The following is a 26,003-nucleotide window of genomic DNA, read 5'->3' on the forward strand; positions in this document are numbered from 1 at the left end:
AGCAACATTTTACTGAATACCTTTTGATGTGGTGGTGATGGGAATATGGTCTGTAGAGACTCATAAGATCAACCAAAAATTGCTCCCATGTGCCACTTGGGGTGGGAGCCCTCAGGTCACAGAAATGCAACATGGTCTTTATGCTTTAGGGTGTCTTGATGCACCAGTGTTGTGAAATATTTATTAATGTGACATTATAGTATACACAGAAACTCTGATCTTTTCCCTTGTAAACTGTAACAAGTAACTAAAACAGCTTTTTACCATTCATTGAATGGTCTCACCTCTTTGGGTTAGATGTGTAAGCATTCTTTGGCTGAGCCCAGTAGGTTCCCCAAATGTCACTTTGTGGGCAGAGGGCCAACTCCAGTCCCTTAGGAACAAGGTTGCCAGACTGGGCAAATAGAAAAGGGAGTGCCCGGCTAAAGTCGAATTTCAGGTAAACAACAGATCATTTTTTACTATGGGACACATGTACACTAAAATATACCTGAAATTAAAATTTACCTGGGCCTTCTGGAAATGACGCTCTTCTAAGGAGGCTGGCTGAGCTGAATGTAAGCAGTTCTAATTCAAGTGCCAAAGTCGAACAAACGCCTGCTTTCGGGGTGCTCTCTCCTCTAATGTACAATTATAGTCCTTGTAAAATATGATGGAACAGTAAAAAATATGGAAAAGGGTTGCTCAAAGGTCATCTTTTTATTTAAATATTTTATGATGATACACATACAAATATAATCTCCCAAGGAACAAAGGTAAGACCTAATACAAATCACCGTTTCAGGTACAAAAAACCGTTTAGAAAATGTGATTATGCTGCATACAGGAGACAGGTTAGGTTTTCCAAGTCTGTCCGGGGAGGATGGTTAAGACCATCTTTGGTTTGTTTGGGGTACATAGGTCATATTTACATTTCACGCAGTAATGATATTCCTGTTGCATACGTGGCAAAATATAACTACTAAGTCTGCAATGAAAAAAAAAAGCTGCAAATACTAAGTAGAGAGTAAAAAATTTAGATCATGGAAGATTGACCTTCATCTTGGCCACAGACTTACGATATTTAAAAATATTTGTCTTTTACCCATACACAGTCAGTCAGTAGGAGCAAAACATATCAATCTTTTGTATAACATAATTCAAGTCAAAAATATTTCTGACTATATATGGCTATATATATATACTCTGAAACCTTAAATGCTCTATTTCTTCAAGGAGCAATGAAAACATAACCTACTTAAAGGCCAAAATACCCAAATAACTTTTCACAATGAAAGGCGAGGATAACGTACAAATTCAGGCTTTGTTCAATAGTTCAACTGAATATTTAATATTCATGAAGTAAGTCATGACTGGCCAGTCAGTGACCTTGAGACATAGAATAAAATCATAATTTCAAACTCATAATTACTGATACCATAGGGTTTTCCAGTATTTTTCTTATAATTGTATATAAAAGAGAATGGTTTCTAAAATTTGGTTTAATTCCACAAATATTTATTTGGCACTCATGTTATGTACTAAGGATATATAGCAATCAAACGGGCAGGTTCTTATCACAGTGGAGAATCCAGTCTCGTGGTTAATTTAGCTGTACAAGATTAGAAGATAATGTATCCTGAGTTTTAAAAAAATAGTGTATTATTACTATAAAAAGTAGAGCGATTTTATATTTATGAATTTTGCCCTGGATCATTCAACTGAATTTGAAGTATTCATTATTTTCATGATTTGGGGGAGGCAAAGGGAAGCGATAATGCTATTTCTAAAGTCCTACTACACATATGCACAGAAATCTACGTGTGTTCTTTATCATGCCAACGTTCCATAATTCAGTCAGCCTAACAGATTAAAAGGCCCGGCTCCTAGTCTAGAAAGAAAACAAGCAAAACCAGTTGTCCAGGCTGTGCTCATATTTTTGGATAAACGTGTGGATAACCTGCCAGGTGCAGTAAAGCATGGAATAGAGAACGGCAGTGTGGACCGTGAATGCAAAGACTCCCAGTCAGTTTCAGGGATGGCTCTACTGGAGAGCTCATGCAGTGGACACTCTGTGTCAATGTGGCAAACTCTTAAAGCCAGATTTACTCTCTCTTTAACCTGCTTTCTGGCCATAACTGTCTGGACATAACTCATTAAAAGGCACTTAAGACACAGTCTCATCGTTATGTCCCCAGTGAGCCCTGGAGCATTTGTGAAGGACACACTTGGAGGCTGGGACAGCGAGGTCGGCTGTGTGTTAGTGACTGAGAAAAGTGTCAAGCCCCGTGTGTACGTGTCTTACGACCGGAGGCTCATCAAAAGAGAGGTCCGTTGGAAACATGAAGTCAGTCACTGCTAGCTAAACTCTGGGTCAGACTGCGGTCGACAGGGGTTGAGGAGTAGGAATGCTGCACGACGCTGTGCTTGGAGACTCTGGTTACAGCAGAATTAGAATGACCAGACTCCTCTAAACTGAAATTTGGCAGAGAGCCAGGGCCTCTGGCTCCAGAAACCTCTGTCTTTCTGGCCATCACAGAGGTTTCAGCGGGAATCTGGTAACTGGATTGCAGCGTGGGGACAGCTGTTCGTACTCTTTCTGTCACTGTCACGTTCTGTCCTGCTGCCACACCAGGCATGGGCAGAGTGGGCTGCATGCCTGGGCTGGGGGCGAGGAAGCTCTCTCTCTCCCTCACCATCACATAATGTGCATCTGGCAGAGGCTGAGTGCCTTCCAGGGGACCAGGGATGCCCCCGTTAGGCTGTATTATTCTCTCGGTAACCACGACACTACCGTCATTAGCATAGTGCTGGTCTACCAAGGGAGGGGCTGGAGCATACACCCGCTCCGTCACGATGAGGGCCTGTGGCTGTCCAGGACCCAGGATCACGGTGCTTGGTGGCATCGTGGAGCCTGTGGCATAGGAAGTTTCTGTCACTACAACATTGCCAGAAGCCAACGGATCAGGGAGCAGTGTAGCTACCTTCTCACTCTGCCTAGAAGATACGGATCTTTCAGTGGCTATTTCCTGAGTTACTTTCTCCGCATTTGCTTCATGCGAAGGTTTGGGAACTTGAAAGCTACTGCCCGGGGAGTAGGCATTCTCTGTGTGAATCCTAGTTTTCTCATCGAATGAATGTGAAGCTGCCTTCATACTTGATTCTCCCACAGGTTTTTGCCTCTGCTCAACTTTCACATCCATGTCTATCTTTTGACCCAAGCAAACTTCGGCTAGTGTCCTGAATTTAAGCCCTAAATCATCTAGAAAGTGATCATCGAGCTCTCCTTCAATAAAACTGCAACAGCCGATGGAGCCGTGTAGAGATGCAGTGTCTTCCTGAGAATAAACCAGAAGGCAATCTTTGGCTATGTGAATGTCATCTTCCTCAGTATAAGAAGCAGCTTTCTAAAACAGAAATAAAAACAGAGGCACAAATTAGTGACACAACTTCACTTAAGAATGAGACTATATTCCTGCCCCAAAAGCGCAACCTGAGTCAAATTACAAGAAAACATCAGGGAAACACAAATTGGGCATTCTACAACACAACTGGCCTGTATTCTTAAAAAAATATTCATGTTCTGAAAGGTAAGAAAGGCAGGACTTCTGGATGGGGTCTTGGACAGGAAAAACAATGGCTATAAATGGCATTATTAGGATCATTGGTAAAATCAAAATATGGAATATGTCACTGTTATGTCTCAAAATTTGTTCATTGTGCTGTGTAAGAAAATGTGCATGTGTGTGTGTCATGTGCATGTGTGTGTGAGAGAGAAAGAGTGAGGGGGGTGGAGGGAGGAAGGGAGGGAGAGAAAAACAAATAGCAAATGTGGGAAAGGGTTAATAATTGGGTAATCTGGGTTAAGAATATACAGGAGTTCAAAATTTCTACTGTTCATGAAAATTTTCTGGAAAGTTTGAAATGATTTCTGAATTAAAAACTGCTCACATACATACACAACGAAGACTGACTTGAGCAGGGTTAGAGTGGAGAGGGGAAACTATCCAAATGAAACCAACAGGGCACCAGAACGGAGCTCGGCAGCGAGACAGAAGGGGGATGAGAAGTGGTTCTCCTTGACCCTGACCACATCACCACCACCCTGTCAAGCTAATGGGGTGGGCAGGTGATCTGAAAGAAGGGAGGGTGGAGGGAGACAGGAAGTGGGAAAGCACTCCTGTAATTTGCAACCACGCAGAGAGGGGACAGAAATAAACTGGTCTCCACAGAAGCCCATCTCCTTCCTTGTCTCAAGTGTCCTTCAGATGCTCAACACTCTGATTCTGCCCACTCCTGTGTGGGGCACAGGGACCTTGTTCTCAAGAAAGGTATCCAGACTTGCTTCTGCTTTTTCTTTTTTTTAAATTCAGAATTTTAAGTGTTTATTTATTCTGAGAGAGAGATTTAGAGAGTGAGCAGAGGAGGGGCAGAGAAAGAGGGGGAGAGAGAGAATCTTAAGCAGGCTCCAAATTGTCAGCACAGAGCCGGATGTGGGGCTTGAACTCACCAACTGTGAGATCATGACCTGAGCTGACATCAAGAGTCAGATGCTTAACCGACTGACCCACCCAGGCGCCCCCCCAAGCCCTGCTTCTAATTCCTAATTCCAGGCATGAGCTTTCGGACTGCATCCCATCATCTTTCTGGCAATTTTCCTCCTAATTTTTTTTTGTAAACTGCCTCAAGAGTGAAGCTACATAGGCAAAATTTAAATGGACATAATAGACTGTGGTTTTTAGGTCACAGATTCCCTCTGCTCCTGGCGGGGTCAAGTCTGTCAAGTCTGCTCCTGTAGAGTTACTGAACTTTCTGACCCACTGACATCTGGCTTGGTCATGTGATTTGCTATGACCAATGAAATGTGAGCACAAAAAGGCAGCCGCTGTAGGATCCATCATTGCCTGGTTCTGTGTGACTCTTGCCTGTTTCCCAAGGATGGAGCTGCCCAGTGCCCTGGTACAATCTGCTCTCTCGGCATGCGGCTTGGAATGAAGACAACATGGAGAAGAGCAGAGCTGTGTCAACTGGCAAAGACACGAATGTGAGAAAAAAGCCTCTGCAAGAAGTCAGATTATGGGGTCGTTTGTTATCACTGAGTAACTGAGCTAACTCGTGTAATGGGCCACATCACTCTTTCCTCACTGCCTAGAAACATTTTCTTAAACGATGACAAAGTCCTATTTAGATCCAAGGCAATGATTACCCTAATAATACCACATTCACCTCTAAATGTCCCCTCCCCCACCTGGCATATATAAAAACCAACCCTTACCTCAGCGAAATAACTTCCTAAGAATTCCTCGCTCACTGCAACAGCAGCTGTTCGAGCTCCGGCCATGTCTCTGGAAGACCCCATGACTCTTGTGCTCCTTAAAGTCTCAGCACCCATGTTGGCTCCTGTTGTCCCTGTCACTTGGGCAACTGCAGCAGAAATGAAGTTTCTGTGTTCTTCCCACCTTCCATCCACCTCACACATCTCATGTTGCCCTTTGACGAAGGAAGCAGAGCTGCTTCCTTTCACGATGGTTTCTTTGGTTGTCATACCTCCTCCCACTCCACTGCCTGCTGCTACGCTCTCTCCATGATCTGCTGTCAGAAGCAGTGGCACCACCTGTGACAGCAAATACAGTTGGGAACTGAGAAGGATGGAGTACAGTTGGTAGGAGGATCTGAGCCAAGTGGGCCTATCAAGGGAATAAGCTATTTCCACAGAGGCAAATTAGGAAAAATATTTTGGCTTGAGTAACTTCTATTTGAGCCTTCTCAAGATCTCCACTCTACCTTCTTGTTTTGTTAGCTGATTATAACCCAAGGAGGAAAAAAAATTATTTAAATATATTCTCAGCTCATTTACTTTATGGGCATCAACGGCATTTCAACTTTCCTCTAGAGTGTAATGTCTTCTTCTATGGTTATTAAACATTATTTATTTATTTATTTATTTATTTATTTTCTAGCTGGAGATATACATGGCTGCTTCAAGGAAAATCTGTATTTCCAAGCCTCCATTGCTATTAGGAATAGTGACCTGACAAGTTCAGGTTAATATGATTTCAAGCAGAAATGGGGTATGCAACTTTTGGGAAATGTTTTTCAAGAGCAGTTTTCTGATCTGCTTGTTGGAATGTGGGGACAGCAGCTAGTGTCTGGAGCATGAAGGCCATATGGGAATGGAACTCATTCATGGAGGAACAACAAGAAAGGAGGCACCTGGGGCCAGTTGTACAGCAATCACCACATGGGACCTAGACTGCTCACATTTATATTTACGCCTCTGTTTTTCTGAGTTCTCTGGCACTTGATGCTAAATCATATCCTATTGAGCATGATGCTTATTGCAGATGGTGATGACAGACCCGGGGTGAAGTTGGGAGAGACAAGAGGAGAGGGGATTTGGCGACATTTTATAATTGTCACGGGGGTGGTGGGTTTAACTCTGCCAGCCCTATGTATCAAAGGGAATGGAAATGGAGAAGCACATCCTTCATTCCCTGCGTCATTACCCGACCTGACCCTGTTTCTAGATTTTCGGTAACATAGAACCTATCACAGTAGAGCAAAACCACTTCAACTCTGCCCTGGCAACAAGTGCAAAGTATGTTGTCATTTGAACCGTCTGTTTAACAAAGACGTGTGAATGAAATCCATAATGGCCACTTTACTCTCTCATGACTTAAAATGTTAGAAACACCTCCCAAGGGCCCTTTAAAATCAGAAAAGAAGACATGTTCCATTGACATCTGATGATCTGACCTTGTCTTCAGGTGGCGCCCCTTCGTTATTCCAAGGATGCAGCATCTCTATAGTGCCCGGAATGGGGGTGAAGCCTTTGGCACCCTCTCCACAATGGCACATCAGCAGTAAAAGCGGTACAACTGGACAGAAACAAAATGCATCAGGACCAGGTTAGTCCCCAGATATTTCTAAACGTATCTTCAAATTTTGGAATTTGCATATCGGTTCTTAGAGTTCAGTCTTCACTTATACACAGCCTTATTTTTGCATTTTTCTTTTCTACACGCTGATCCAAAGTCCCCAAGACAAGCTTGTACCAAAGCCTAACAAGCAGGATGAGGAAGTATTGTAAATTCAGAGTCCTCATTCCTCACAAGCAGCCTGTGTATTGTTGCTGGGTGGCATACCAAGTCTGGATTTGATAGCATATGAATCATCAAAACTAATTTAAAGATTTAAATCTCTTGTTGTTCTTTTAAACCGATTTTTTTTAATATGAGAAAATTCACTATCCCCCCAAAATATATTTGTTAAAAAGATCAAAAGCTCCCAGGGTAGGAAAATTTTAATATGTTCAAATATTCTAGAACACTGGAACTTCTATAATACTTCACCACTTTATCCTGGGGTAGAATTCAGCAGAAGGCATGACTCACTGAGGTTCAAATTAACATTTGAATTACCTGAGTATTATTTTCTAAAATGACTCTACATTAAAAACTCTTAAAATATATATAACATTTCATTTAGAATTCAGTAAAATTTCAGAGCTCCCTTCTTAAATTCTATTCCGCTTCAGGGAGGAAGTGAAAGCCAATGTTGTCTTCTTGATCGATGTAGTAAAGAATTAACTACACCTGTAAGCAGTCCATCTCAAATTAGGTTTTATTGCCATTTCCATCTGGCAGCTTCCAAAGATGAACTGACTACTTCCTAGATTCCTTTTTGTGTTAAATAGTTGACAGCTCAGTAAATATAGCCACTGTGAGTAAAAAAATTGAAATTAGCCAGTGGCAAGCAACTCAATCATTTCAACAAATTTAACAAATGCTTATCAAGGGTCTGTCATGCGCCGAGTATCACATTTGGCCCCGGGGAGTCTGAGATGAGAAGGCAATGCAAGGGGTCTCTGGGTAAAAAATGTAGTCCCAGCTCCAGTACCCACCTGCAGACTGGTGAGCTGAGACAAGTCACTTCTCGGTGACTATGTCTGTATTTTTACTCATAAAACAGAGACGATGGCATAAAAGCACACCGTAAACTGGAGAGTGCTGTGCATTTAATTGCATACCTACTACTGGCTTTGACAAGCTCCTCCCTCATCACTGAAATCGCTGAGGCTGCCTCGGAGGTGGTCCTCTGCCCTTGTTCAGTGGCCAAGTGGAGTGGTATTCCACATGACCCCAGGCTGCAGTACTTTGTTGTTTCGTGAAAGGAAACCTGAGGTCTTTGGAGGTCATGCAGGGAAGGCAGGACTGGTTGTCATTGCAGGGAAGCACGGAAGTGCTCAGAGGGTCTGGCTACTGTTGGCGCAGGTGAAGGGGCAAGCAAAGCAGAGGGTATAAGGAGGTTGAGCCCTGACAAGTTGAATGTGCAAAGCAAGAACTGGTGGGAATAAGACGGATTTGTAAAATAACCTTTGTATCCATAATCCAAATTCACACAAGAGAGCTTGAGAGCCTACGATGTGCAAGGCACATCTGAAGAGGGCTGGAATAACCTTTGGTGAATTTATCAATAATCATTTATTGTTCCCCTAATCACCCTCAAAAGTGTTCTAGTGTGGTTAAAGAATACGTGTAAAGAAATCAATGACCACTATGGTAAAAGAACACTGGGAGTGCATCGAAATTACTAGACGAACTAAAGAGTGGCTTTCAAAATACTTACGTAGCAACAGCAGAAGGGCAAAAATTATCAGTGCGATTGCTGTGGGTCCCAGGCCCACATAGGAGTCACGCAGAGCTTCCACACAATTGCTGCCGTCCAGACACTTACAAACTGTCAGTTTAAGGACCTGCTTTTCAGGGCAGACGAAGCCCTGACTATCTGAAATCAGGAACTGAATTTCACTTCTCCCGATCTTTTGCTCCTTTTGTTGCAGTAACACACTGGTACCTACAAGGGTAGGAGGCAAAAGGAAAGGAAAATGAGTGATTACCAAGGAAGGGGTGAGATTAAATCACAGAAACATTCTTTAACTGCTAATAATATTTAGCTCCAGTTAGAAGCTTTATTCTTGCTTAGCCTTTTTTTAAAAATTATTTTTAAAAATTTTAAGTTTATTTGTTTTGAGAGAGAGAAAGCGCGAGTTGGGGAGGGACAGAGAGAGGGGGAGAGAGAGAATTCCAAGCAGGCTCCACACTATCAGCGTGGAGCCCAATGCCGGCTCGAACCCACGAACCATGAGATCATTACCTGAGCCGAGACTGGACACTTAACTGAGCCGCCCAGGTGCCCCATTGCTTAACTTTTCTATTGAATTCACACTGTTAAAATTAGTTAAAATTTGAATTGAATTTACACTTGTTAAAATTAGTCCAGATATTTCCAAGAGGAAGGTTAATAACAAAGGATTAGATGTGAATACATCTTCCTTTTATTGCTTTAAACAATTGTGTGTGATGTCTACCAAATGCTAGGAACTGTTCTATGTACTGGGAATACAATAACAAACAAGTTAAAAGTTAAATGACATTTCCATTAAATGACCTTTATTTTACCATTTCTTAAAAAAACCTTATCAAGGCAATTATCAAACAGACAATAATAGAAGAGGGTAGTTAACCCTCATGGTACCCATCCCCAGCTTTAATAATTTTCAGCAATGGGCTAATCTCGTTTCATGTAGTTCCTTCCTTTTTATTCCTGACACTGTATCACTATATATCCAAAATTTTGAAAAGTTTCAAATCTACAGAACAGTTCTAAGAATATTACAATAAATATCTATATACTCTTCATGACTTGTTTACATTCTATAACAATAGTTGGTCCATACATTTTTCTGAGCTACTTGAAAGTAGGTTGCAGATATTATGATACATATCAGCCTATACCTTCTAAAACCAAGGGACATTAGTGCTCTCAAAAAATTTGGTATTGATATAACCCACAGCCAAACATTTCAATTGTAATAATGCCCTTTATAGTTCTCTTTCTTTCTGTTTTTTTTCCCCCCTTGATCCTAGATTCAATCAAAAATTATGAACTGCTTTTAGTTATCACGCTAATCTCTATGAATAATCTAGATCAGTTCCACCTTTTTTTTTTTTTTTGGCCTTCAAGACCCAGACATTTTTGAAGATGACTTATTTGAAAGGATGTTCCTCAGTTTGAATTTATTCGATTATTTCCTTACGACTGGATTCATTTTTCTCAAGAACATGACACAAAAAGTGCTGTATGAATGACCTTCTGTCATTTTTTAAAATGTGACTGATGATTATTTTCAAACTTTTCTTTCATATGAATAAAAATAATGACCAGTGTTCACATGAGTAAAAATAATGATCAGTTAGAAGAGCTCAAAAATTGTCCTGACATCTTCATAACACTTACTTAAAAAGAATATACTTGCAAGACATGTAAACCTGATTGAATACAAAGCTAAAAATGAAATGTTTAGGTTTTGTTTTGTTTTATTTTAATTATTTATTTTTGGAAATAAGAAATAGCTTCTCTTCATTTTGAGGTTAAATTTCATGGGATCTGATCTGCATAGCTAGAATATACTTATTAAATTATCCTCAAAGCTTTGGAGAAGTGAGAAAAGCATCTAATCGTTTAAAGGAACTTGAACTCAAGAAAAAAAAAATCCATGAAGACTTGGCCTGGAAGAATATAATTAAATTTGTGATTGGCTTTGAGGGGGCAAGTTGAGACGGGAGGAAAGTCACAAAGAGGACTTCTATTTTATCCATCATTATAAAAAAAGAGGTCTTATTCAAATATGAGAAACTGTTAATATTCCTTTCATTCTAAGTGGTAGGTACAAAGATGTGCCACATCGGTCTCTGGAATTTTCTGTACTTTAAAAATTTCCCAAATAAATAAAAATAGATAGGTACTGTTTATTATCATGACAGCTTGCCAATCATCTTATTTTGTAATCAAGGGGAAGAAAGCTTAGTTTATAGAATCCTCTCTCTCTAAACCATCTAGATATATAAAGTGTAAATCTCAGTGACTTCCTCTTATAACATTCCAACATGTATACCCTTAAGAATTTCATGTTCCTAAGACTACAAAAAATTCAAGAACCCATCAAATTCAAACATCTTGGGGCGCCTGGGTGGCGCAGTCGGTTGAGCGTCCGACTTCAGCCAGGTCACGATCTCGCGGTCCGTGAGTTCGAGCCCCGCGTCAGGCTCTGGGCTGATGGCTCAGAGCCTGGAGCCTGTTTCCGATTCTGTGTCTCCCTCTCTCTGCCCCTCCCCCGTTCATGCTCTGTCTCTCTCTGTCCCAAAAATAAAAAAAAAATTAAAAAAAAAAAATTAAAAAAAAATTCAAACATCTTGATATTTAGATAGAAAATTCATTTTTGTACCCAGAAAGACTCCAGAGGCAGATCACTTGGGTTCAAATCCTAGTTCCAGCTCTTAACTGTGACCTTGAGAATGTTAATAAAACTCTCTGCCCTTGTTTCTTCATCTGTGAAGAAACTTCATCTGTTCCAAACTTCTAGGGTGGTTAACATTTGTTGAGCGTTTAGGACGGTGACTGGCATCTCCCAAACATCACATGTTTCTTAAATAAAATAAATAAGACTTGGAAACCCAGCAAGTTCAATGTGAAACACATTTACACATCTTAGTCAAAGAAAGGCCAGCTCCAATCAAGCATTCAGCATAGGTGGGAGTCCCAGACTTTTGTGGGTACAGAATTAGACACTGTGAATAAGAAGACCAACCACTTGTTGAGTTTGAAGCCTGTGATTTAATTACCATAAGAGGAATCATCTGGATGTCTGCCACCTTGGGCTCATGCTAGCTGCACTTGATCTTAAGAAGCATCAACTAATTAGGATGGTGACTGACTAAACAAGTACTTCATCCTTAGAGGGGAGGCAAATTTAGTTAACCGAGGGCATAACTGTCTTTTGCCAGTGAATATATAAATCCCAAGAAGATTTAGAATTAGGTATAGAATATTTATGCAATTTGAAGACATAGTTTTAATATTTGTGTATGATACGGAAATTATTTGTGTGTGTTACTGTGTTTTTATGTTGTTTGGAAAATTAGCTCTATTAATGCAACAGCTTTGTTAACTCCAATTTAAATGTGTGAATATGTTACAGTCATCGCTTTGTACCTGTAGGTTGAAATATCACTTGTTTGTTCTGTATTGAAACACTGAAGAGGATTTCTGGTTTAGGGTATTTATAAGTCAAATGTATTGGAACTTTAGAGTATATAGATCACATGAAGTAGATAATGCATTTTATTTGTTAATTCAGATCACTGAAATACATAGGAAAAAAATGAAATATACTTAATTTATAAATGTAGTCTGAGATGTTGAAGGTGTTTACTCTGTAAATTGGACCAAACATTATTCAAAGCCTCTTAAATCGATTGTAAAAATTTGTTAGATTTAAAATAACAATACACCTGTAAAGTAAGAAAAGCTTGGGTACTATATTTGACACTTTTCTAAAATGACCACTAATTGTTTAAAACAAAATAGTCTTCTAGATAGTTTTTGGCATTCAAAACCACCCTGAAAAACACCCAAAAGCTCATGTCAACAAGGGGGTATGTCCAAGATATGGATATATGCACATGGCCATCTGGAATGGGGTGAGGGTCAGACAGACCCTTCTTTATCTTGTGTCCATCACTTACCAGCTTAATTCTAGTTAGGCCAAGATTCCTCAGCTGTAATCAGGGAATAACGTTATAGATTAAAGGACTGAATGAGATAATGCATATGACAGGCCAGCAGAGTGCCTCGTACATGTAAGTGACCCATAAATATTCTTTTAATGGAATTGTTATCATAGCTTAAGATTTTAGAAGACATCTACTCTGATTGCTGTGCCTAGACAGACGACGTACTCCTTAGCTTACGAGACAAAACAAGTACTTCAAGAGCAGTTTAGGGAATACCTAGCTATCTTTAAGACATCAAGTTATTTTTCGTCTCTCCCTCTTCTATTACTCCAAATCAAGTATTAACTATAGGCTGATGAAAGATACTATACCTGAGCTTCTGAACCTCATTTTATAAACTTCTTTAAAAAACTGTATTGGAGGGGCGCCTGGGTGGCTCAGTCGGCTGAGCCTCCAACTTTGGCTTAGGTCATGGTCTCATGGTCTGTGAGTTCGAGCCCCGCGTCGGGCTCTGTACTGACAGCTCAGAACCTGGAGCCTGCTTTGGATTCGGATTCTGTGTCTCCTTCTCTCTCTGACCCTCCCCTGTTCATGCTCTGTCTCTCTCTGTCTCAAAAATAAATAAACATTAAAAAAAATTAAAAAAAATTGTATTGGAAATATAATTTATGAAAAAAGAAAGCACAGTCTATATTTTAAAGATTTTAGAATTCTATCCTGTTTAATATTTAAATATGTAGTCTAGTGATTTTGCTTACTTTCTTGGTGCACTATTTGCCATTTTTCTGCCATCCCAGCTGGGTTGTCGATGATGGAGAAACTGAAAGGCTCACTGTTCCGGTGCCCATCCAGGTCCTCTGCAGTCACATTCACATACTGCACGTCCTCACAGATACTCTGCACTGGGTCAACCAGAGTGGGGCAATTGTCATTGATGTCTCCCACTGTGATAACAATGGTGCCAGTGATAGTTTTTCTTGGATAACCTGAAAAATAATAAAGAAGAAATATGGATATGCTGCCTATATTGTTGACAATGGATATAGTTTGAATTATCTTTCCAATTTGGTGAGAAGAAGGTACTAACAAATTACAGCACTTTCTATCCTAGATATATTTTCATACTCAAATCAAGTCATGTTTTTTAATCCACTAAATAAGTAGAAATGTGAAGGTTTGTCCATTAGAGAGATCTGGTTTTCCTACAAGAACAAAATGAAGGTCTCTGATGTTAAAAAATATTATCTAAGTATCTATAACCAAGAAAAAAAATATTTAATAACTTACTTTCTGATATTGCCAAAATCTTTGCAGTGTATGTACCATTTTGGACATATCTGGATTCAAAATCAGGAATTTTTACAAGTTTAATTTCAGATGTAACAGAATCCATAGAGATCCAGTTGTCCATGTCTTCCAATCTGGCATATCTGTTATAACACAAACATAAAATTAATTTTCACTTCTGTATAAACATAATCTTTAACATCTACAACTCTTTCAAGTTTAATTTTTGGTTCATTATCTATGTTCTTGTTACAGGCATTAGTCTGAAATGCTTTGAACTGTTTGAAACTGTCCTAAAAGTCCCCTCTCTTTACTCTTTTAAATGTTCTTTTTTTTGTTTGTTTGTTTGTTTTGAGAGAGAGAGAGAGAGAGAGAGAGAGAGAGAGAGAATGAGCAGATAAGGGGCAGAGAGAGAGGGAGACACAGAATCCGAAGCTGGCTCCAGGCTCTGAGCTGTCATCACAGAGCCCAATGTGGGGCTAGAACTTGTGAACTGTGATGTGAGATCCATGACTTGAGCCAAAGTTGGATGCTTAACTGACTCAACCACCCAGGCGCCCCCACCTCTCTTTACTCTTTTCTGTGTATCACATTTATCTGGAACCTTCTGTATTTCTGTAACATACCCAAGACATATATGCAAGGGCGACCAATTCTTGCCTACAAACTCAGGAAGTTTGAAAGTTGTTTTGTAGTCTATCCTATAGCTTTTTGGGGGGGGTAAACCTTTGGAGAATGACTTAGTCACCCAACAAGAACTGGTGGAGAAAAGTTATTTGCTACTTTCTTACCTCTAAACTCTTTCAGGATGTAAGATTTAGACAGAATAAGACAGTAAGTTTCTTTCTTTCTTTGTTGCTTTTTAGCTTTCTCTAGCCAGAATTATTTTTGAGGTGAAGGACCCAGCCAGCCTCTGCCTCACACTCAGTTGGTGGAGGGAAGGTGGTCTGGGGTCGGGGGATATATCTCCCTGCTTCTCAGTTGCAGGTACAATTCTGGGAAATTCAATCTCCAGACCTTTGGGGAATTATAATGCTGGGAGGGAAGGAATGAAGTGTTCAAATTTCATTTTTGAAGACAGGAATTTAAAATAATTTAAAATAATGAAATATATTCATAACTATCTCTTACCTTACGTGGGCTACTTGTCCAGTGTCTTCGTCAAAAGCTTGAAATTTTCCAATTATTTGACTTAGGCTTGATTTATCCATGCTCTCACTAACATGAATGGAGATTGTGTTACTTTTAAAATGAATGCCTTCTTTCACATTTTTCACCTTTACTTTGATGGGAATGGATGTAGGCTTATACTGATTCTTAACTGACTTGTGAAAAGCTGCTTTATTAGTGACAATAATGCTGAAATCAAGACTCTTCGTTTCTTCATAATCTAATTCCTGGGAAGGCAACATCAAAGGGAATTCTTTTAAAAAAGAAAACAACTAGAACCTACATAAAACACACACACATACACACGCGTGGTTTTAATGTTAGATGTAACAACTTAACATATGGGGAATACAGCAGCACTCAGTATTCTAACTCATATTGATACCAAGCAATTAAAACCTCTGTCATTTTGGAAATTCACAGATGTTAAAGATTATTAGGGAGCATCCCCAATTTATTAAAAAAATTTTTTTTAACGTTTATTCATTTTTGAGAGAGAGAGACAAAGCATGAGCGGGGAAGGGGCAGAGAGAGGGAGACACAGAATCTGAAACAGGCTCCAGGTTCTGAGCTGTCAGCACAGAGCCCGACGCGGGGCTCAAACTCACAAACTGCGAGATCCTGACCTGAGCCGAAGTTGGATGCTCAACTGACTGAGCCACCCAGGCGCCCCAGCCAATTTATTTTTTTAAAGTCCAAATTATTTATTTAAAAATTTTTTAAAAAAATATTTATTCATTTTTGAGGGGGGCGGGCAGACAGAGAGTGGGACAGAGGATCTGAAATGGGCTCTCGCTGACAGCAGTGAGCCTGATGTGGTGCTCGAACTCATGAACCATGAGATCATGACCTGTGCGGAAGTTGGACACTCAACTGACTGAGCCACCCAGGCGCCCCTGAAGTCCAAATTATTTAAAATACACACACACACACACACACACACACACACACATTTAACAATCTGAAGTAATTTTTTTACTGAAAGAAAGTTAATGGACGTTCAATATAATACTCCTTAAAATGTGTTCTATGGGTTTGTTTTGGTGAAAAGGGCCATATGCCTAATTGTAGCACTGCCAGCTGTCCCCCCAGTATAGAGACTTTCACTTCACATTAGCAGACAAAGAGCTGAGACTTCTGATTTAATTTTGCTAAACCCAAGGGTTTATTTAAATTTATTTAAATAAACAACCTATCCACCCCTACCTTTTTAGCATGTCTATTACTACTTGGTTTGCTATTAATGCCATAAAAGATTAACCTTCCTCCAAATATTGTTCTTTGTGAATTGTGGAAATTATAAAGCACATTTGATAGTCAGTTTTTCACTGAATACATATATTTATGTTCCAATTTGCCCGTTTTCTTTTTATAAACATTTGTATAGTATTCTGCTATTTAGATATACCTAATTTATGTAGCCATTTGATTACTAGGCATTTGGACTATATATAATTTTTAATATAATTAATACTGCTCTGAACATTTTTACACAAATTATTTTTCCTCTATTGAGTTACATCCCATTACTAAAAGAAATGCCTAGTCATAGTTTATATAGGTCCTGTTGACTTTTATTTCTAGTGATCCTGACCATTTAGATGCATGGGCCATTTTTGCTTATTTCTTCAATGTAACATTAAATGTGTTACCTGTGGTTATAGCAAGTTCTGCAAAACTGCTCCCTTTATTTTTCAATGATTTATTAAGAAATCTGTTTTCCTTTTGGTAGGATTCTGGATGGATAACAACTTTTGGCCTCTTTTTAAAATGGGCCACTGTGCTGTTGAGACAAGGACTCAACAAAAATGAGTAGAAAAAATATACTCTTTGTGATTGTAGAATCCTTGTGAAAATTATTTTCTTTTTAAGTTGTTCTTGGACTTGACAGGCTTGTTTTGATGGCCTGATGTATGCTGGATGATAAATAAAATATTCCAGCCAGGGCCCCCTGGGTGACTCAGTTGGTTGAGTGGCCAACTCTTAATTTCTGCTCAGGTAGTGATCTCAAAGTTGTGGGATGGAGCCCTGAGTCAGGCTTCCTGCTGAACATGGAGGCTTCTTAAAATGATCTCTGTCGGGGTGCCTGGTGGTTCAGATCACTGAGTGTCAGACTCTTGATTTCAGCTCAGGTCATGATCTCGCGGTTCATGGGATCAACCCCCAAATCAGGCTCTGTGTTGACAGTGTGGAGCCTGCTTGGGATTCTCTCTCTGCCTGTCTCTCTCTTTCAAATAAGTAAACATTAAAAAAAAGATTCTCTCTCCTCTGTCTCTCTCCCTTGCTCGCACGCGTGCACTCTCTCTCTCTCTCTAAAAATAAGATAAAATAAAATAAAATAAAATAAAATAAAATAAAATAAAAATATTCCAGCCAGATGTCATTAGTATTCAAAAGCCATGGAAGGCCACAGCAATGTTAAAAAAAAATGAAGTAGGTACTAGGGCCATAAAAACTGTTTCATGGTGGTTGTTATAAATAGCCATAATACTCCACAGAGAATGAAAAACAATTTCAGCGTTGTGAACAATGAATGAGGGCAAATACCTCTGTTTTTAAAACTGTCAACATGTTTTACTATTTCTACTTTTGCTATTTTTAATAGCATTAAAGATTTTAAATATATTTGTTAATTTGCTAAAAGAGCTGTGGCCTTTTCTCATGTGATGATATATGATCTGTATTTCCACAGTTTAAAGTACCTGTTGTCCTTTTGACAGCTTTACTGAGGTATAATTTACAAAGAATAAAATTCACCCATTGGAAGTGTACAACATGATGATTTTTAGCAAACCTGTATAGTTTTCCAAATGTCACTACCATCCAGTGTTAGAACACTTCCATCACCCCAAAAAGTTCCTTTTTGCCTGTTTGTAGTCAATCATCACTTGTATCTATAGCCCTGAGCAACCACTGATCTTTCTATATCCATTGTTTTGCTTTTCTAGAAATTTCACATAGATAAAATCATACAATATGTAGTATTTTGTGTCTGGTTTCTTTTTTTTTAATTTTTAAAAATTAAATTTTGTTTTTCAAGAGAGAGAGCATGAGCTGGGGAGAGGGGCAGAGAATCTTTTGTTGTTTTGTTTTGAGAGAGAGAGGGCACAAGTGAGCGAGGGGCAGAGAGACAGAGAATCCCACGAGGGGCAAAGAGAGAGAGAGAGACAGAGAGAGAGATTGAGAAGTGGGGCTCAAGCTCACCTGATGTGGGACTCGAACTGACGAACTGTGAGATCATGACCTGAGCTGAAGTCGGATGCTCAACTGACTGAGCCACCCACGTGCCCCTAGGGAGAGAGAATCTTAAGCAGGCTCCACACTCAGCCTGGAGCTCAATGCAGGGACCCAACTCCATGACCTTGGGATCATGACCTGAGCTGAAATCAAGAGTCCAGGCTCAACCGAGTGAGCCACCCAGGCACCCCTGTGTCTGGCTTCATACACAAAGTATAATGATTTTGAGATTCATCCATGTTGTAGCATGTGTGAGTACTCCATTCCTTTTTCTTAACCAATGGTATTCCATTATATGGATATACTACATTTTATCTGCTCGCCAGCTGATGGGAATTTTTATTGTTACCAGCTTTTATTATGAATAAAAGCTGCTTGTAAGATTTGCATAGAAGTTTTGGTACGGATAGATTTCTTTCTTTCTGGACATACAAATGTTTTATTAGTCTCAAGTGTGCAGCATGGACGATTCTATGCATTATGCAATGTTCCCCATGATAAATGTAGTTACCACCTAACATCATACAAGGTATTACAATATATGCTTTTGTTTTTCCTGGGTGGATGCCTTGGACTTAATTTTTGCGTCACTGAGTAACTACTCTGTGTTTAACCTTTAACGGCCAAACTAGCTGTACCACTTCGTTTTCCACCAGTCCGGATTCTGTATATTACTGCTGACGGTTGGTGTTGTCAGTCTTTTTGATTCTAGGAGGTGCATGGTGGCATCTCTGGTAGTTTTAATTTGCATCTTCCCTAATGACTAATGATGTTGAGTAATCCTTTCTGTGAATGTTTGCTGTTTGTATATCTTCTTTGTCTAACTTCCTTTGATGGAATCTGATTATTGCTCTTAAAATTTGGAAGCAATTCTTCTACAATTGAGACAGTAATTTATAATTTTCTCAATCTGCTGTTGTCACATTGATACTAATTTTACTAACATGTACTGATTGTGTCCACTCGCCATTGACGATGGACTGAACGTAGCTAGCTAGCATCCTTCCGTCATTACATTTTTTTTTTTTGAGCTTCCTCTTATGTTTTAAGAGGTGCCAGGGGTATACTTTTGTGCTGAAATCTAAAGATGTTTTAGAAACACTTTTCACAAAAATAGTCCTTTGTCATTACATTATTTACTCATGTGTTTGTACATTTTTGTATGCTAATTTATGAATGATTTTTTCAGTGAAAAATACATATTCGAGAACCAAAGAAAATACTAATTTTACTATTTTTTGCTATGCCTCCTTTGGTAGAAATAACTGTATCTCTTTTAGTGCTACCATGCTATGGTGAGAATACTTCTAGTACTTCTATCATTCAGGACCATTCTATGACTATTCTATGACTAAGAAGTATGCTTACTTCTATATAAGCAGGCAAATCTATTTTTGTCTCTGATGCCATTATCCACTTCTTCCATAATCATAAGACGTGTCTTCCCTTTAAACATGAGGTAATCTTGGGGTGCTTGGGTGGCAGAATCGGCTAAGTGTCTGACTTGATTTCAGCTCAGGCTGTGATCCCATGGTCGTGAGATCGAGCTCTGCATTGGGCTCTGCACCAGTGCACAGAGCCTGCTTAAGATTCTCTCTCTCTTTCCCTTGGCCCTTCCTTTGCTCACTCTCTCTTAAAAAATTATATTAAGTGTGAGGTAATTTTATTCTGGTTTCCTCTGCTTTACAAAGCAGTAGTCTCAGTGCATATAATAAATAGTGCACATAATTATTACCATGAAAATTCAAGTTAATTTTCTCTATTCTGTTATATATTTATTTTATCATTATTCCATGTATTTTTTGTAAAAGTTTAGAAACTTCCAGAATCAATTTTTGTCCATGTGTGACTTAATGGAATAGTATTTTGAAAGCTGTAGCTTCGTATTTTATTTCAAAATCTGGTTAGGCAATTCTATCATAAGCCATTTAAAAATACATTGATATTCTTCCTTACTTATTCTATTAGATAAAAATCCATCTTACAATTTTTCTTTAAAAAATTATGTGGGGGTAATAAATTTCAAATGTATATCCACATGCTTAATAAGACGATTTTTCCTTCATTGATTCAATTCAGTAAGAAGTTAAATCACTGTGTTTCAAAATGTGACCTGCATACTACTTACATCAGAATCACAAGTGGATTTCTGTTATAAAAGGCAAGTTCCTGAGCTCTGCCATCATCAGACTTGATCATGGGGCCCATGAATCTGCATTTTGGGCACGTAGCTTTATAAGGTAACTCTTCGGCATATTTAAGTATGAGGGCGACTGAATTAGAGCTTTGTGAAGTTATTACAGCTTTTGTTTTTAGATATTATTAGTGAGGTCTGGTTTTATGTTAAGTTGATCAAATACACATAGTAAACTGGGGACACTTAGGAGAGGCAAGAGGTCATGATGTAAAGATGCTACAGTCAGGCATGGGCTGCAAGCAGGACGGGAAGTGTGTTGAGCAATAATGATGCTGGCATCATGTTGTCAGATTAGGATTCGAGTCCCCTTATTTGAATTTGGACCGCAGTGTGACCAATTACTAATTACAGACCTTGGAAAAATAGGGAGGTCTCCAATCTCAAACAATTGTGGTGTTAGTTGAGTACATAAAGCGCTTTTAAATGTTCGGGGCTCAAAATACAATCGTTTCTTCCTCTGCATCAACTTTTCCTGTTCCAATTTTGAACACAAAGTACTTACCTTAATAAGGGTCACGATTCCTTCATTAGTTTGAGTGTCGGTTTCTATGTGGAAATAACCCATTTCATTTCCTGATATGAATGTAAAATTTGCTAACCAATTATCAGAGCCTATTTCATCGGCATCAGACACTTTTATGCGTGTAACTTCTACATTGGCTTCATTTTCTTTAACTTCCACCCCTTCATTCTGCAAAACGCGAACACAGGGATTTTATTTTAATGTAGCACAAATGTAAGTGATATATTTTTAGTTAGGACTGAAATATCAGTATGTAGATACATTTGCTATAAAAAGAATAGTTACCATTGCATTTTTGACTACAGGTATATTGTCATTGACATCCAAAATACGAATCTGAACTTGAGCTTGTTTTACTGGTTTATCTGTTATTTGTCCATTGCCGTCTCTTGCTTCTACTGTCAAAGTATAGCTGCTGTGTTCCTGCAAGGCAATGAAAAATATCCGTCTGGGATGAAAATGAATCACTCCCAAATCTGTCTTTCTGGTCTTAGTTCATTTCATCATCAAGAGGAGGAACCACAATATATTTTATTCATAAATAAGTTTTATGATCTAGTATTCATGTGAAGATGCTGTGTATTTGCTGTCAGAGCATTTCTAGAAGGCCGGAAAAGCCTAGAGAAGTTGTTGGTAGTCAAATTCTTAAATATGTCATTGGTGACATTATCAGGAAATGAGTTTCTCCTTAAAATAGTCTGTGCACAAAACAGTGCCATTCAAAATGTAGTTTGCTCTACGTGGAAGCAATGGTGGGACTATAGGAATTGGTTCCTTCTTTGTTTTTAGCTAAAAATTAAGCAAGGAAAACCTAGTTCTCAAAAAACTTGGCCAGGGAGGGCAAAATGTGGTTGACTTTGTCCAGACATTCTGAGAGGTACGATTGTTACGAGAACCTGTCCTAGAGAATGACGTCTCAGATGCTACTCCGAAGTGAGCCCTTATCTGCCACACGGTCCCCTTATGATGGCTCCATTCGGTGTAGCTAGAGTTTAAGAAAAAGCAGGAGGCAACCAGTGCCAATGCATGGGGGTTCTATGCAGGACAGAACTGTTCTATGTGACTGAGGCTCTAGGGCCAGTTGCTTGGATTCCAGTTCTGGCTTTGTCATTTACTGGCTGTGTTGGACATACACAATCCTTTTGACCCTTGGTTTCCTTTTGTGTAAAATGGGGATAATAGTTGGATCTGCCTCACAGCGTTTTTAGTTGGATTAAATGGATTAATCTATGTAAAAGGCTTAGGATAGCACCTGGCACATGGTAAATGCCCAATAAGTGACAGCCATTACCATTGGTTAAACTCGACATACTTCACAGATAGCAGCTTATTAAAAAATCAGAATAATTAAAAATAATACTTTTCCATTCTAATTTTATGTGAAAAAGTACAGAGTAGAATTGTAGGAGTAATAATATTATTTAATTTAATTTTACAGAGATCCTGTTAGCAATGTTGGACACAACTTCTCCCTCTCTGGACAGAATGGAATCATTTTCCCAAGTCATATAAAACATAATGACTGCACTTGGACAATGATTTATGTTTAATGACAGTACAGTGTTCTTAGGATCATCATTTTACTCATGCACACTGTTAAAACCTTCATGTATACAACATTTAAAAAGTCTTCTATTTCCTGTTTTCATCTAAAATTTTCCCTTTGGGTTAGAAAGAAAAAAGTGAACAGCCTGTCCAGGAATCCCACTGAAGTTTCCCTCCAATTTGGGAATTACAACAATTCATTTATTTACAAGTATTTCCATTATCCTAAGTAGGACTCCAATGTCAGTCTTTGTTCCTCCTTCTCTATCCGTATTAGCACAGAGGGCTAATTTCATTACAGAACCACAAATTACAGAACATGGCTTTAGGATGCTCTAGCAAACAGAATCCTGATGGGAGAGGCCCTAGAACATGCTGTCCTTATGTAGTTTTACATTTTCTAACAGCCAGGTTTTAAAAAGTTAAAAAAAAAAAAAGGTGATACTACCAATTTTAAATAAATTTTATTTAACCCATGGTATCTAAAATATCATGTCAGCATGCAATCAACAGAATATTACCAAGATGGTATGTTACATTTTTTTCCATGCTAAGTCTTCCCAATCTGGTGACTTTTTTACATTTATAGCACATCTCAATTTGGATGGATCACATTTCAAGTGCTCAATGGCCACATACGGCTAATGACGACCATACTGGATTGCACATTCCTAGAAGAGGGTATTTATAGGAGTTGTTCTATAAATGAGGGAATACAAGAAAGTATGAAAATTACAAGAGGAGAGAAATAAAGAGAAAGGAAAACCTGAAAAGATAAAGAAGAATTTAAAAGATGAGCAACATAAAATACTAATTTACCTCTCTGTCCAAGGTAAAACTGGTCGTAAAAATCTCGCCTGTATCTTTATTTAGGTAGAACACTGGAGGATAAGCAGGCTCTTGAGATACAATTCTATAGGAAATTTTAGAATTCAGGGTATTGGGCTCATCTGCATCTGTTGCGCTGATTTTCATCACAAGTGTATCTGGCATTAGAAAAAAAAGTGTCTAAGATGAAACTCAACTGTAAGCACGCATATGTACGTTGTTGTTTTCTTCATACCTTCAGCCTGTTCCCAAAAGGATTTCAAGTGCTTATCAAAATCACAGTTTACCAAAATCAAAAAATTTAATTGGATGAGAAAATGTGTGGATGGGGCACAGAATTAGGAAAGGTAAGAGGAGGGCGAGGTTGGCATCAGTACAGAGAATTCTTAGGGTGAAGTCCTGAACACTTGCTACAGGAAGCCTGCAGATTTGCTTATAATCGCTCTAATAATCAATACAAAGAAAGAAGAATGAACAGATACAAATACATGCTTACTAAAATACAAACAATTCAGGAGAAACGTAGCTATTCTTTATATTATGATCAAAGAGAAATGTCTCCCGCAAGTCTTCCCAGAGACCGCTGCATTGGACAATGCTGTCAATAAACCTGAGAAATAATATAAGTCAAAAGTCAGTGAACAACTGCCGGTGGGCCAGAGCTGCCAGCCACCTGTTTCTGTAAATACAACTTTATGGGAACACAGCCACACCCACCTGTTTACATATTGTTTATGGCCGCTTTCTAGCTACAAGGCTGAACAGTTGCTACAGAGACCTAACCTGTCACATTGATCTGCCGTATCTGTTCTGACGGTAAAAAAAGACATCATGTAAAGCCTTTTGAACTCATCTCAGAAAAGGCAGTTCCAAACCCAGAGCGGCAGGTTTATTACTATCTGTCCTGTGAGTAGTACTTAGCCTCCATTAAGATACAGGATTTAGTGTTCAGTTACACAGTGGGGTTAAAGTGACTGGGGGTACTCAATCATAAAAATAACAAACTCTGACCTGCTGCACTCAACTCTTCAACAGACCCAACAAAGACGTCCTGCGTGAACACTGGTTCGTTGTCATTGACATCAAGAACTTTAATGCGCAGTTCTAATGGTTTCTCAAGGTTGTTTCCTTTTTCGTCCAAAGCATAACCAACGAGCTGAAATCATGACGTAAATAATAGAAGAGATGAAATGTAAGCTAAGGTAATTAAATTACCACAATATAAAAACAAAACAAATCAAAACTATTATTTATCAAAGAAAAACTACAAACTAATAAATGTAAAGCTGTTCTTCTCACCAGAAAACTTTGCGTTTCTTCTCGATCAAGAATGCTGGTAATGTTCAATTCTCCAGTGTCTTTATTAAAGACAAACACACCAAAAGGTGGCTCTGTGATCCCTTTTCCGGTATATTTGTATGTGATTTTTAGCCCTCTTTCTTCTGCAATATCAGAATGTATCTAACATAAAAATAACAGAAGAATGCCTCAAGTTAAACTCTCTATAACTTACATATACATATTTTAAATGAAAAATTTCCCTCTGAAGTTTTCATAATCTTGATAGAAGGCCGGGAGGGGGGCGGTGGAGCACAAGCACTCAAGAGAAGATGTGCTTATGTAAGAGAACCTGGGTTCAAATCCTGTCTCAGCTACTTACCAGTTACATGATACTAAGAGTTACTTAATCTCTCTGCACCTCAGTGTTCCTGTCTGTAAAGTGGAGAGATACTACTGTCTACCCCTTAGGGTTGTTATGAAATTAAGATATCATTAGGGGTATATCTTGGGAGGACAGATTTTAAATTTAGCACATGAGGTAAAAATTGCAGAGTCAAAATCACCTTTATAAATCCATTCAATCATCTGGAAAGTCTGAAAATGTATTCTTTTATAGAAGGATTAAAGTTTTCAAGGTTTAAAAAAAAAAAAAAGTCAAGTCCCTTCCCTGCTTGGAATGCCTCAGGAAAGTCATCCATCTAACCCATTTCTAATGTCTTTCCTGGTTGTCATCTTCATTTTCTATAAACAATTTCATTTGTGTCTATAATTCTTCACTAGTAAATGTGTCTCTGTGGCCCCTATTGGTTCCTTAATTTTCTCCTTCAGACATCATAGAAGCCATTGCCACTCACCTCACTGGTCACTTCTTTGTCCTGAAATCTCAGGATAGGTACATTTCTTTGCCATAGATATCCCAACATGCACTGGGGCTGGGAAATTGCTGCTGAGAATAACCAAGGAAATAGCAGATGGGGGGTGGGGGGTGGGGACTCCAACCTCCAGTTCTACCAGCTCTGTTCCTGGAGTGGAATGATAACCTGGGGCACTACCATGATTACCTTTCACTGAGCTTCTGTCTTTCTGTCTTTCTCTGTGCTTCTCTTTTTGCCAATTATATGCATATACACACACATACAGTATTTATAAAGAATATTCTAGATCTTTATGTACTAATGATATATTATTAATCATTCTACTCAGGTTAAAAATAAAACAAAACTGTGTGTAAACATAATTGTTGGTTTGTTTACATATGTGTGTGTACGTAAGAGTATGTAAATATACACATATTTATGCATTTCCTAAGATTTGGAAGATGCTACACTGTTCACACTATTACCTCTAGATAGAGAATGTAGAAAGTTGGGAAAATTCCACA

General features: G+C 38.7%; 1 protein-coding gene across 1 annotated transcript in view; it reads right to left on the reverse strand.

Annotated features, from left to right (window-relative positions):
* Positions 1–680: 680 nt before the first annotated feature.
* The window catches only part of DSG2 (desmoglein 2), a 51,307-nt gene continuing 25,984 nt past the window's right edge, over positions 681–26,003 (reverse strand). Inside the window, 12 exon segments of the mRNA XM_058692432.1 lie at positions 681–3,386; positions 5,255–5,593; positions 6,736–6,857; positions 8,608–8,835; positions 13,313–13,540; positions 13,842–13,984; positions 14,973–15,238; positions 20,948–21,136; positions 21,254–21,391; positions 23,333–23,499; positions 24,353–24,497; positions 24,641–24,802. Of these exon segments, the coding sequence (XP_058548415.1) occupies positions 2,328–3,386; positions 5,255–5,593; positions 6,736–6,857; positions 8,608–8,835; positions 13,313–13,540; positions 13,842–13,984; positions 14,973–15,238; positions 20,948–21,136; positions 21,254–21,391; positions 23,333–23,499; positions 24,353–24,497; positions 24,641–24,802 (3,186 nt within the window). The 3' untranslated portion in view covers positions 681–2,327.

Source organism: Neofelis nebulosa, chromosome 11, assembly GCF_028018385.1.
Source record: "Neofelis nebulosa isolate mNeoNeb1 chromosome 11, mNeoNeb1.pri, whole genome shotgun sequence".
NCBI lineage: Eukaryota > Metazoa > Chordata > Mammalia > Carnivora > Felidae > Neofelis > Neofelis nebulosa.